The following is a 14610-nucleotide window of genomic DNA, read 5'->3' on the forward strand; positions in this document are numbered from 1 at the left end:
ATTTCAAATGCATCATTTTTCGTCAGGGTCACACAGGCTTAGGTCGTATTTTTTATGCACAATCTTCACATTGTTCTCGTATCTCAACAGTAATAAACTAATGAATATTGTGCAATATATTTTATCGATATAGTTTAACCCCAGCCTACGCCAAGTTATTGTGTATTCCATCTATACGTGTGCAGTTTGTATATAAAGGATGCCGCCTTCTACGTGTGAAGGCTAGTGCCATAAATAAGTCATCGTCCGCGGAAACTTGTGGAAAACACCCCCCCGATAACTAAATGGCCAACAGAACCCTCATTTCTAGTATTTGACAACCGCTCGTCAAGTCCACGTGGGGTACTTAGTTGCCACAGTTCCAAACGCTGTCCTTTCAGTCACTGATTAGAAGATTGTTGTTCAACATATATAGTTTTCTTATACATATATACTATACTCGATTATAGCAAAATGTGGAGGCCTGATATCTGTTTCACATTAGTGATAGTATTAGGAGTGAGAGTAAGAGACACGAGACACAGTGGGTGCTGCGACATTGCAACCCCGTAAATGCGGTCAAAAGAGGGTTAGGGGGAGGAAGAGATACTGCTGTAAAATCCAGCAGGGAAAGTTCAAAGAATTTGCCGAACTGTCCATGTATTGAAGGAATACACTATACCTTTATGGTGGACAAACACCACGTGGATGGTTTTCTATGGTTTTTCAATGATTCTCTCAATTTCTTCGTTCCATCATTATCATCACTGTTTTCCTTAGCCTTGGTACATAATTATAGGACGTTAAACTACAAAATTATTAACCCTAAACCGATATTTCTATCGAGATTTTTCTTTTTACAGTTAATACAAAGAAAACACAGGTAACAAGCAAGCAATAAAACGAGCATTAGCATAATACTTCTACATGAAGGAAAGCTACCAATAACGTAATTCTTCAAGCAACGTAAACTTTTTAAAGGGTCGTACTGCGGAAAGTGGAAAGTCACCCCTGGAATGTTTGCAGGTAGAATTGCTATTTGGATGCTTTGATAGCAAATATAAGTACACTTAACTTTCTACTTAAGTCTGAGGATGAACTTTAATCATACGAAGTAGTAAGAAGTGCCAAACTTAACTTTACATTTGATACTTAAGTTTGAGTGCAAACTTCCTGCAATTACGACTATTTATAATTACTATTATAACAGAATATTTTTAGTACGCCAATATACTAGTATAACATATTTCCAGTACACCAGCTATTTGTGAAACGCTTTTCTGCCTTGTAATAATTTGCAAGAGGGGCTCTGTGCATCAAAACTTGGAAGTGTAGAATGAAGTTGCACACAGTTTAATTTTAAGAAGCATTTCATCCGAACTACAACATTTTTCCAGAATGAAAAATTTAATTAACATGTTATACGTTTAGTAGCGCAGCTGAAGAAGCTACACAGACAAGTGAAGCCTTGAAACAGTGTGTTAAAATTTATGATAACGATGTAAGATAAGACATCATTTTTTTTTTTTTTTTTTTTTTTAATATTAAATATGCGTATGCACCCTACAGCATTGATCAGGAAACAGAAGCTTTATTTCTAATTTCTCCGATAATAAGTGCTAAACGAGGAAAGATTTCACATGGAATAATAATACGGGGGATATATTGGGTGGGTCAAAATGATGTTTCCGATTTCGTTAATTTATTATTCGAATGGTAATGAGCTTTTCTTGACAATATAACTTTTCTCTGGAATATGATCTCAAAAAGTTTTTTTCTTTCTATCGTAGAGGCGTAGTTACGTAGAGGTCCAGCAGAAGGCAGTTTAGTCGGAGTGAGCAATGTGACTTTTACAGGTCAGCAAAAACGTTCTGTGTTCTTGAAATGGCCAGCAAGATCCCTAGACCTCACCCCATGCGATTTCTTTCTCTGGGTTTTCATCAAAGATCGCGTATTTGTGCTACTGTGGTTGAATTGCGTTGGGGCATGACAGGAACTTGAGTGTAGGCTAGATGTGTGTCGTTTAACTTGTGAATCCCATATTGAACATCTATAGTGTATATATAAAAATGAAAGTGATTATGTTTGTGACTTAATAACTATTGAGCCTCCCGACCGATCACTATCAAATTTTCAACATAGATGAGTTTTGAGCCTGGGATGGTTTTTTATAATTTCATTTTGACGGTAGAACTTCGGGGAAGAGGAAAGGGGGGGGGGGAGGGTTAGATATATAAAAATGATCGAAAATGACTGACATTAGTATTGAATCATAGTTTAGGGGTCGCTAAGATAAACAGTGACACTTTCGATGCCGTTTAAATCCAAATTCATCCCCGCAACTTAGGGAGGGGAAGATATATAAAACTGATCGATATTAGTTTTGAATCCATAGTTTTCTGGGTCGCTGAGATGAACAGTAACAGTTACGATACAGCTTAAAAGAAAATTCAGCCCCATGACTTGGGTGAGGGGAGATATATAAAAATAATCGAAAATGACCGATATCAGAGCGCTTCAGTAATAGTAAAAAATGACTGACTAACGGAACATTTTACTGATTTTTCTTATTTAAAACCCGCTGAAGTTGGCAATTGACGCTAGTTTATATGTTAGAAAAAAAAGTTTTGAGTCGATTAATGAGTGTGTGCAATTTATGTTCACATACATGTTATTAAAAACAAACAAACAAACAAACCAAAAAAAAAAATCATTGAAATCGGGAACTATAATTTTGACTCGTACTGTATACTTTTTAAACTTCCGTTAAGCCACCAGAAGAGAACTGCGTGAGGTGACGAAACACAGAAGACAAATTATTCACTGAACATCGTCCATCCCTCATAGCGAAAGACACTAGTTCAGATTCTGTAGTTCAATTATTGTGTAGCAGCGAGCGTAAAAACGCATTGGGTGCAATCAAAGCATCTGGCAACTGCGAACTAATCGAAGAAATTCAGTTCCTAGAGTAAGAAGGGTATAATACAGATACAAATAATCGTTGCATACGTAAGGTTTGTGGCAGGAACTTTATAAGTGATCGATCTGTGCACGAGTGCGGCAGAGAATTTAAAGGACTTACTTACGTACGCGACAGAAGCCAATATTGGAAATCTGTGGCGGCAGACAACGCATGAATCATGTGATTCGTGAAAGGCGTCGGTTAGGATTTTTGAACTGTCTGGCCTTGGAATTTAAGGTTACTCAGCAGCGCCTGGGGAAATTAAAATACATAACGTAGTTCACACATGGCGAGCGCTTCAATTCCAGTCAATATCTGAACCGTCTGATTTTGGAATTTCAAAAAACTCAGCATCTGCCTGGAGATACCAAAATACATCACGTAGTTTACACTTGGCTGGTACTTTAATTGCAGTTAAGATCTGAACTGCCTGATCTTGGAAATTGAGCGAACTTAGCATACGCCTGGAAAAATCGAAATACATCACGTAGTTCACACTTGGGGGGCGCTTCAATTACAGTCAATATCTCAATTCGGATCTTGGAATTTCACGAAACTCAGCATCCGCCTAGAGAAACCGAAATACACGGCGTAGTTCACATTTGGCGGGCGCTTCGATTACAGTCAATATCTAAACTCTCTGATCTGGAATTTCTGGGAACTCAGTAGCCCCCTGGAGAAATCGAATGCATTACGTACTTTACACTTGGCGGATGCTTCAATTACAGTCAATATCTTGAATTTCAGGAAACTCTGCATCCGCCTGGAGAATCGAAAAACATCAGATAGTCCACACTTGGCGGGCGCTTCGCTAAATTTTCACGTTTGCTAGTCCATAATGAACGAATGAATCTATCTTTCGGTACGGGGGATGAGCGATATCCAAGGAACAATTTATTTCATCCCCGTTTCGTCACCCCACGTAGTTTTCCTACTGTGACTTAAGAAAAGTTGCAAACAAATCCCTCGTATATCATATATGTATCAATTAACTTACTTCAATCTGGAACCGTTCGAGGTCCAGTTTCTTCCTTGTTTCATGCAAAGTTAGAGCATCCGCCAGAAATTCTCCTTCCAACAAAGACTCCCAAATTTCTTCTTTTGTTTTATGGTCGGCTTTGGAAAGGACTATCCTCAGTAACTTGCCATCCTCAATCGTCCAAATGATATCGTCGGCATGAATTTTACTGAACAACTTGCCCTGAAATACAATACAGTTAAAAGTTATATACTACATGATCTGTAAAATTAAATAGGCCATACGAAACAATAATATCGTATCTTGTTTCTTTTAACTGTTTATGAGCAGTATCGTACATATTACAAGTAACACGTGCAACATCGTGACCGGGAGCAGAGAAGTGTAAGAAATAAAGTAAACAGCAGTCAGGATTCCCACTTGTTTGGTGATCACGAATTCCCCGACTTTTCCAGATTTTCCAAATGATTTACAAATTTTCAGGTCTATATATATGATGTAAAAATACAACTATATTTCTCCCGACTGGGAGGTTCCTCACCTAATGTCAATGGCGGTCTTCTATTGATGCGATTGACTCGCTGTCATATAATTTTTTTTTTTAAATGATTACATATGTGATTGTTTACATTTAGTACGAGTATTTTTCATATTGATTTTCAACCAATTGCCATTAGATACTCATAAAACCAACCATTCTCACGTTAAATCTTAACTATTGGCATCACTGATTCTTTTACTGCTTTAGTTCCACATGACGACTCGACCTATCTAAGTATATGATAAGCATTCTTTTCAGATGTTGCGCAGAGCTGGGAAGTGGAAGGTTTAGTACTGGTTGTCATGGTAACGGGAACAATGGAGTTGTAACTTTACTTCGTAGGTTTGGTGATTCTACAGTTTGGAAACCATTACAAAGGCTTCTGGATTTCTATTGAAAAGTTAGTGTTGCCAGTTTAATTACCACATTTATCATAAGAGAATTACCAGTAAAAATGTCGTTTAGATATATATAAATTTAGCATTTTTCGTTATTTTGTCATATTTGTCAATCATTATGTAACAATATATGCTATATCATGGTTTCCCTTAAATATTGAATTTTATTCTCTTCACAAACGTATCGTTCAATGCTCTTTAAAGAATACTCTAAATGTAGGATTAAATGGAATTAATGAAATCATTCGATATGTGCAAGGCAAGTGTGTGTAGTTTTAAAGTTGAATTTCAATTTGATTTACGAATTTTCCTGACAGACACTTATTCCTATGCGCTGGGTGTAGTTCACGTGCAATACCGTCAACCGGGGCAATGCTGAACGCATGGGGTAAACCTGAGCAAAAAGGGAAAAAGTTTTCGTTTTTACCCTGAGTGTAAAACATGCAATAAATCTGTAAATTAAAAATATACACCAGTTCTGCAGATATATAACAAGGTAATACAGGCATTTTTAGCACTACTTTGCCCGTCTAAGAAAGTTTTGTACAGGGCCAATTTTCGCCATTTTTCGTGGGTCAATTTAAGAAGTCTGTACTTTTCTCACAAATTATATTTAGAAATGTTTTCTAGGCAGATTATTGTAGGAAATGTATCAGTACCGCTATCTGCAACTATTACTGTTGTGGTCACCCATGTTGTATTCCCTAAAAATGACCTTATTCAAAGAGGGGCAAAATGTTATCGGAATGGAGCAATGCTGAACAATAATAATGTATTCATAGCTAGTTAATTTACTTGCCCCATTTTGTGCCTGATAATGACCCATAACATCGTATCAAGAAGAGGGATACACCATGGTACAGGACTCACCGTCATCTGAAAACTCAGATGCGGCAGTGAGTGATGATGAACATGAAAATCGTACTGCAATTAAAGTTGGACAATTGTTATTAGTTAAATACTTAAGAAAGAATTCAGTGAAGCATTTCGTTGGCCAAGTAATTGAAGTAGTTTATTCTTTTTATGATGTCAGATTTGTTCGCAAAAATATGAATGGTACTATGTTTTACTGGCCAGAACTAGAGGATATGGATAGTGTTTCCGCTGATGATGTGGTCCTGCTGTTGACTCAGCCTGTGCTAGACAGACGGGGCACTACTATGTCTTTTTTAGTTACATTTGACGGTCTGAATGTACAGTAAATAAATGTTCATAAGCTATTTTTTTATAGGTAGTCCAATGTTTTTGTGGCAAACCTGTTTATTTTGTTTCATTTATGCTTCTGTTAAGCACTGGTAATTTTTTACAAGCACGAGTAATATGCTGATTCTTTCACTTACTGTGTGAACTGCATGTTTCTTCATTTGGCACAGGTATTGTACACAACGGATCAGCACCAAAAGTTCATTAATATATATACTGCATTCACAGAAGCAGGATAGCTGTATTTAATTTTATTTGTTTTTCAGTGTTCATTTTTTTTGGGAGTGTATAATTTTGGTCAGGTTTTATTTTTTGAAGAATTGTCATGCTCCTTGGTACATTAAGGTCTCATGCTGAAATTATTTTGGTTCATTTACACTATTTTGTTGCCCAATTCGCCTAATACAAGTTCTGTCTTGCACAACTTCCACTTTCCATGTGACCTGTATGGAAATGAACAAAATCTGTCAGAAGTATATCATATTACATATCTACAGAATCAGCTAAAATAGCACGTTTCTGCTGTATCAGTATTGTCCCACTGACAGACACTCACGTCAAGATAATGGCAATTCAACTGACTATATCAGCATTGCCCCGAAGTCGGGGCAATACTGATACAGTACTAATTATTATTATTTCTGCAATATGTTAACACTAATTAATCCCATTTTTGTATTAATGTGAAGATATAGAAAGGAAGTACATAAAAGTATGACGACGCTGTTTCTGCAGCTGGGAAATTGCTTATAAATACGATGGATATATTTATGTAGTCTACTCTTTTCCAGATGTTAATTTCTTTCGAGTGAAAGTAAAAAAGAAATCGTGAAATTTACGATAAAATGACGGAAAATTGTTTAAAATATGTAAACTTTCTTTTGGGCTTGTATTTGTTTGAAAAAAAAGTATGTTTTTACATATAAATCCGAGCCTTATTATTGTAAGAGAAGTTCTATCCAGAACTTTAAAATTTGTTCGTTTTCTGTGGTGATGTGAGTAAAGCGATTAAGAAAGATACACGTAATACACACATGTCAGAAAAACTTGATATCAATTTGAATAGACTTTTTATATATTGTTTATTTTACAAATGAATAAACTTATACAAATATTTCGAGCATCTGAAATTTAATGTTAAATAGTGGTGAGTGAGCCAAAAAGGGTGTGCACTATTCAGTTAGTCAAAGAACTCATATATGTAGCTTGAAAACTACTACTATTTATACCAATATTGAATTAGACCAATTTGTAAAAAGGAAGGTAGCCACAGTTGTAACTAATGTGTGCATATTTTTATAGGAGGAAACCCGGAATGACATCCTTGATAATAATAATAATAATAATAATAATAATAATAATAATAATAATAATAATAATCACCTCAACCATAGATTGGTGGGCAACATGGAAATTTTAAAACTTTTCTCTCCTTTGGGAGAACTGTTTTATAATTTAATAAGATCTCTTCTTCGTAACTGAATTAAGATATCAATCCTTGGTCGGGCTGCGGTGATGCACTGGTAGAGCGTTCACCTCTAGTGCATGGAGCCCTTGGTTCGATCTCCGCTCGCGCCACGTGAACTTTGTGGTGGACAAACACCGTGTGCGTGGGTTTTCTCGCGGTTCTCACGTTTCCTCTCACTTTTCACATTCCACCATTTCTGATCATCACCACCTCCTTTAGCCTAGCCGGCATAACCGTGGGACGTACAACTTTTCCAAGGAAGATTTTTCTATCTTTGGTCCTCCTTTTCCTGGTTTTCCTTTTGCCTTTCCCTGTAGGTGTAAAAAGCTTTCTCAGACCAGCAATCCTGAATGAGGATTTCCTGTATTTTCCTCATTCATACCAGGCAAATGTCGGGGTGGTACCTAATATATAAATCCCAGGCATCTTCTTTCCTTCTTCCCTTTCCGTATGATGGCCGAGGGACGTCATCCCTCATACGTGACGCGCTAACATGGTCATAGATGCCGACACCCAGAAATCTAACTCCTAAATCCCCGTAGAACTCCTTTGGAAGGAGATTGGGAGGGGAAGGGAGTACAGTGCTATGATACTTGAAATGCGTTTTGATCTGTACACTTCAACAAACTTTTCTTATTAGATTACGCAATTTCTAGTTTCTTACTCCGATTATTCAAAGGGTATGACCGCCCCTCCCTTTAATCCATCCGTAGTATCATTCCGTCCTTTACTTTTTGCTTTTACGCAACTAATTCAAAATGCTCACCAAAACAAGTTTCCTTCTTGTGACTGTAAGGGGTGGAAGAAACAAACAAACCGTGAAAGGAAGAAAGAAGTGGTTTTGGGCTCTTCCAGTCCAGTCCAGACCCGCAACCAGCCACAGAGGTTTAGGGGGGGCCAAGTCATTAAACATTTTCTTAGCAATAGCTAAATTGTGTTTTTTTGTATTAATAATAGCATTTTGTGTTAAGGTCTGGAGGGGCAACGAAAAGTTTTCGAGTGGCAAGCTCCCCTAGCCCCCTTCTGGTTGCGGGCCTGGTGCAGTCCATTCTAACCACTGAGAAGTGAGAATCACAACATGATTTTTCTGGTAAGATCGTCCTTTTAAAAGCCGCTAATAAGCAAACAGATGGCCAGCAATCCCGCCTCTTCCCTTTACAACATACTTTTTATTCTCTGTTGTCAAATTTACTGAAGAACATATTGCAATTAATCTAACGCATGTAACGTAAATTGGAGACCGTGGTTGGATTTATATGGGTCTTCTGTATTTTTATTAAAAAATTCAAGCCATTACCTGCAATACTTAGAAATTACCATATTAAAATTTACGTGTTATCAAATGGAGAGTTAGAAACCTAATCGAAGAGGTATAAGACCACCTTAAAAATTTCAAATTTAATGTAGTGGTAGTTATTGGTGCACTCCTCGCCAGAAAATCCTGAATCCGGTCATATATATATAATGCATATGAAACTTAGTTTTTATATATACATTAAAGGAAGGTATTAACAGGCAGGCATGTTTCTATATTCTTTGAACATGGTATATGACTGAATCGATTTTTTTAATTGCATTGAGTATTTATTTTTATTATTTCGAGTTACATTGTAATGCCTATTTTCCAGGTTTTTAATGCCTAAACACCCGGTTTCTAATTATAATCTTGATTCTTATACGAGTTCAACGTGACTTTTAACTCCTTTTGCTTCTTCATCCAACAGCTTTTTCCTTTTTATTTCTACTTGATTTTTTTTTTTTTTTTTTTTTTTTAAGTATAGTCTTTCAAATACTCATTTCTCTGCTTGATGCCTTTTAACATAATAAATCATGTACTTTGTTATATTAACATTGGATATCATTGCATCTAACACACATCTTTGAGCAACCAAGCTCTTGTCCTGTAGATTTTCCACGAAGCACTCTTTGTTATCTGAGAAGATACCTCCTACTGCAGCGTTACAGTGAAAAAGAACATAAATTTTGTGCATGAAAGTTGTAAAAGCATTAGAAACGCCTTCTTTAGTGAATAAATCACGTAGGAAAGAACTTGATCTCTCGTTTCTTTTTGACTGAAATTTGTCCACTTCTGAGTAATTTCAGAATTCGAACACAATTCCAAATACCGTCGTTTCATCGTGTCTGTTACTACAGGTGCAATTTGCTGCTTTTTCACAAATGCTTCAAGAGCAAGTGTGATTCCTGACTCTCGAAGCATTTCACTGGCCATAATTTATGGTGATTAATAACCGGTGCCTCTCGTGATTTTGAAGCAGGAACCATGAGCACTGCACTTCCTGAGCGAAAATTCCCAATTTTCCTTGATTCCCAGTTTAAGTACCATTTTCAATGGTCCCTTATTTTTGCGTAAATTTGCTTTTCCAATATTTCCCTGATTTCTAGATTTATGCTGTAGCAAAAAACGTTTCCTAACTGCCACAATAAATATGGACAGAAATTCTACTCAAAGACCTTCCACTTCTATGGGAATTCAGCCGAAGGAAAGAGTACAGAAATAAGAAAAAAAAAAAAAAAGTGTCACAAATAAGTGGAAGCAGTGGTAGAACTCAGTTCAGGTATCCCAGCAGTTGCCATCAACATACTCACAAAACATAAGCCTTTAAGAAAAGAGGATTTTTCTATTATGTGCAGTGATAAAAGTAATATTGAGAAAAGTCCAGGTTTGTTGTTAAATTCCAAGCTTTCCCCACATTTTCCAGGTACAGAAGTGAATTCCAGGCTAATTCCAGGTTAGTAGACACCCTGATATAGTTTAAATGGGGCATGGTGGCTCAGTGATAGAGCGCTTACCTCTGGTGCTTGGGGTCCCTGGTTTGGTTACTGGCCAATAAGTTTGTGGTGGACAACAATGTGTCTGTGAGCTTTCTCGGGATACTCCAGTTTCCTTCCACCTTCTCATTCCACCAATTCTTCCATTATCATTCACTTGCTTTAATTACCCGTTTCCCTTAGCCTAAAGGGCATAATCGAGGGACGTTAAATCGACAGATTTCATTTCATTCAGATTCATTTTCAATATTTCACACAGTCTAACAATTTGTAAGGTTTTAGGAACGGATAGTTTGAAATTTGGAATAAAGCATCAAGTAGCTCATGTCACTCTTCACTATTGGGTGAAATAAGATTATATTCTTGAATTCAAGTGAAAACGACATTTAACGCATTTTTAGAATTACGACTGAAGTGAATCGTCATTCACACGACTTACGAAGAAAAAGAAATTCATGTGTCATATTTATAACCGAAATACCAAAACGGTTGTTTTGTACCTAAAATCCCTGAAATCAAGATGGCCGCATTGATGGTACAATACAATAATACATGCGGATCCTCCTTCACTAGTTCTATCCAAGATACGATGTCACTTCCTCTAGCCCGTTCCAAACTTATACGGTACCATTTATCTCATATATTGTGCACAATAAAAGCATTCAAAAACTTTGTGCTTGGGGTATTATTTAACATAATTCAATTGAGCCGTTTTGCTAATAGGTTACTTTGGTCATATAGAACCAGTTTACGGAGTAACACTTAAAAACTAAAACTAAAACTCCGAAGTCGTAAAATAAGAACCACACTAATATATATATATATATATATATATATATATATATATATATATATATATATATATATATTATTTGGTCTAGGAATTAATTCGTGCGGGTGGACAAGAGATGGCGCAACGAACGGAGCGTCCCACAGTTCCGTGTATCCACACATGTGTTGCAAACCCCTGTCATCGCGTATCGTTCGTAGTATAGGGCAGTGGATTAAAGCGTCAACAACACCAGTTTGTAGTTAAGTGAACATGGCGCAATTTGTGCCTGATAAAGTGTTTTTGCGGGGTGTCCTGCTGCATTACTTTAACATGCAGAAAAGTGCGACTGAAAGTCATCGTATTTTGGTGGAAGTGCATGGTGACCATGCTCTAGCTGAGCGAACGTGTCAGAAGTGGTTTGCACGGTTTAGAAGTGGTGATTTCGGCTTGGCAGACCAAGAGCGAGCTGGACAGCCAAAAAAATTTCAAGACGAAGAATTGACAGCATTGCTCGAGCAGGATTCGTGTGAAACGCAGGAACAACTTGCAGCAGCATTAGGCGTTGATCAAACAACAGTCTCCAAACGCTTGAAAGCCATGGGAATGATTCAAAAGATGTCACATTGGGTTCCACATGAATTGAAAGACAGAGACGTTGAAAGACGAAAAACCATTTGCGAATTGCTGCTTCAACGACAGAGCAGAAAGGGGTTTCTGCATCGAATTATTACGGGTGATGAGAAGTGGATCCATTACGAGAACCCTAAACGAAAAAAGGCCTGGGTGAAACCAGGTGAACCAGGTCCATCACAACCAAAACGAGATATTCACTGTGCAAAGATTATGCTGTGCATATGGTGGGATATGAAAGGTGTGGTGTACTATGAGCTGCTGCAACCGGGTGAAACTATGAATGGAGAACGTTATCGACGACAATTAATGCGTTTGAAGCAAGCTCTGGCCAGAACACGACCAGAATGGGAGAACAGACATGATAAACTTATTGTTCAACATGATAACGCTCGCCCACATGTCGCAAAACCGGTCAAAACCTATTTAGAAAATGTCGGATGGGAAGTTTTACCCCACCCGCCGTATTCACCAGACGTTGCTCCTTCGGACTACTACTTGTTCGATTGCATGAACAACGATTTGATTGGACAGCGGTTTACTTCTTCAGAAGATATCGAAACATGGGTCTCTGACTGGATCGCTTCCAAGGATGAGGACTTCTTTCGCCACGGAATCCGTACATTGCCTGACAGATGGGCGAAAGTGGTGGCTAGCGATGGACAATATTTTTCTTAAGGTATTTATGTATTTTGTGTTTGTACTACAGCATCAATGTGTGCGTACCAACCGCACGAATTAATTCCTAGACCAAATATATATATATATATATATATAAAGTTTCCTTCCACCACCACAAGCGTGAACCTGTCAAACAAAGAAATCAATTCCTTCCCGGCCAAAGCCCTGGCTCGTTCACTACAAAACAAATTAATATATACAATTAGTAGTAGCAATGTGTACATAAAAAAAAAAAAAAAAAAAAAAAAAAAACTCTTAGAAGTTTTGGTTTAAGTCTTGTTGTCAGCGTTGCTGAGACGAGTTTTGATATATCTCTATGCAACTGTTAACTATAATAATTAATTGTAAGGCATCTAAATTAGTACAATTCTCTGCCCCATCTATAGTAGTAATATGCTTAATACTACTTTGGTGGCTCAATATTCTTATTATTCAATATGGATGCCTTAAAATATCTTCTCGGATATTAAACATCTTCAGCTTCCTTACCGGTTCTGATCCTCCAAATTCCTTGGAGTCACAAATCATTAATAAGGCCCAGTACACAAATTATCGCACCCGAAATAAACAGAAAAAAATTGCAATACTACACGTACACAGTCGTAATAAACAAATTAATCACGGTTCCTACAGGTTCTGATAAAAGAAATAGGAATTCCCTGACTCTTCGTAAGAATTCCATGAGCACATGAAATTCCTGTGAACTCGACCTCCTCCTTCCCTGCAGCCGATCTTTCATCACCAATTTGACAATTTCCTTTCAGCATGTTTTCTTGTACTGACTCTGTTTTTATTTTCATGTATACCGTATATACTTGAATTCAAGACGCGCTTTTCCTGCCAAAATTTCAGGTATAAAATGGGAGATGCATCTTGCAATTGCATACAAAATGATAGTGGAAGATTGTGTTCAGACAGTGAAAGTGTTTAAGCAGATTGTCCTCTGTTCACACCGTAAGTAAAATTATAAGGTAGAACTATCATTATATTGCGAGCGGTGATAATGATTAGAAATAATGTAAGTAAAAGGCTAATAGTCACGTAGGCTGACGATGAAGACGATGTTCTTCAAAAGTACTTCCTACTGACGAGGTTTGTTTCTTGAGGTGACTATTAGCCCTTTACTTACATTATTTGTAATATAGAGCCGTTGTTCTCTTTTTAATCTTGACATTTGAATGTTTAGTTTGAACAAATAAACCCGCGTGACTTAATTTGTACTGTTAAATTCTGAGCTGCTTCATTGAATATCCAGGATACGTCTTAGAATTCGAGTATATACCGTACTGTCACTATTTTCTCGTTTTTGAAAAAGACTTCACAACTGTCTATACACATGATTACATATATCTACCCAAATACGTATAAATATGGCAAAACCTTTAAAATAAAAATGGAAAACAAGAGCTTTATTTGAATTAAAACTAATTCAGCTATAACTAAAAACACGATTAACACAAAATCGTGACCAAATACTGACCTTCGTCCCAAGGAATCAAGGTGGAAAAAAATCATGATTTTTTTCAAAAAAATCATTTTTGTTGATTTTTTTGATTTAAATCGATTTTTTTGATTTAAATCAAATATTTTTCTTCGTATGATACAAGTCGCGAACTGAAGAGAAAACATTAGGAATTAGTATTAAATGTTAATTATGTCATTTAAGTGAAAGTATTGGGTTTTAATTTTGAATTAAATCCCAATCGTTAACCTATTTCAATCCCAAACAATGTTTCTTAAGCATTAAGGAAAAAGTAAAGCAATGTATATCAACATGACACTTTTCTTTTCACGAAAGTTACTGATATTTGGCAGGGGCATATTTTTAAACAATTGGAACTAGCTAGCGGCACGAAATACATATAAAGTACATAAATTTTGCCTAAAATTAACTAACTCACTCTATGACCTATGGAACCCGGAGGTTCAATGCCATGTTCACAAAAGCTCTCCTGACCTCTATCCTTAGTCAACTGAATCCAGTTTCTATTTTGTATTCTTATTTCTGCGAGATCCATCTTAATATTGCCCTCCCATGTGCGATAGGTCTTGCTAATGGTCGTTTTCCGATTGGACTTCCAGTTAAACTTTGAAAGCGTTCCTACTTTCTTCCATTCTCGCTACAGTCCTGCCCACCTGAACCTCCAAGATTTGATGACCCTAACAATGTTTGGTGAATGGTATAAATTATGCAGTTTCTCATCATG

At 36.8% G+C, this 14610-nt stretch overlaps 1 protein-coding gene across 1 annotated transcript in view; it reads right to left on the reverse strand.

Moving 5' to 3' along the window:
* LOC145670400 (nudC domain-containing protein 2-like) overlaps positions 1–14610 on the reverse strand; it is a 42939-nt gene that overhangs the window by 20051 nt on the left and 8278 nt on the right. The window contains exon 3 of the mRNA XM_081739033.1: positions 3939–4142. Within this exon, the coding sequence (XP_081595159.1) occupies positions 3939–4142 (204 nt within the window). The remainder of the gene's footprint in view (positions 1–3938; positions 4143–14610) is intronic.

This window comes from Thermobia domestica, chromosome 14 (genome assembly GCF_964235325.1).
Source record: "Thermobia domestica chromosome 14, izTheDome1.hap1.1, whole genome shotgun sequence".
Classification (NCBI taxonomy): Eukaryota; Metazoa; Arthropoda; class Insecta; order Zygentoma; family Lepismatidae; genus Thermobia; species Thermobia domestica.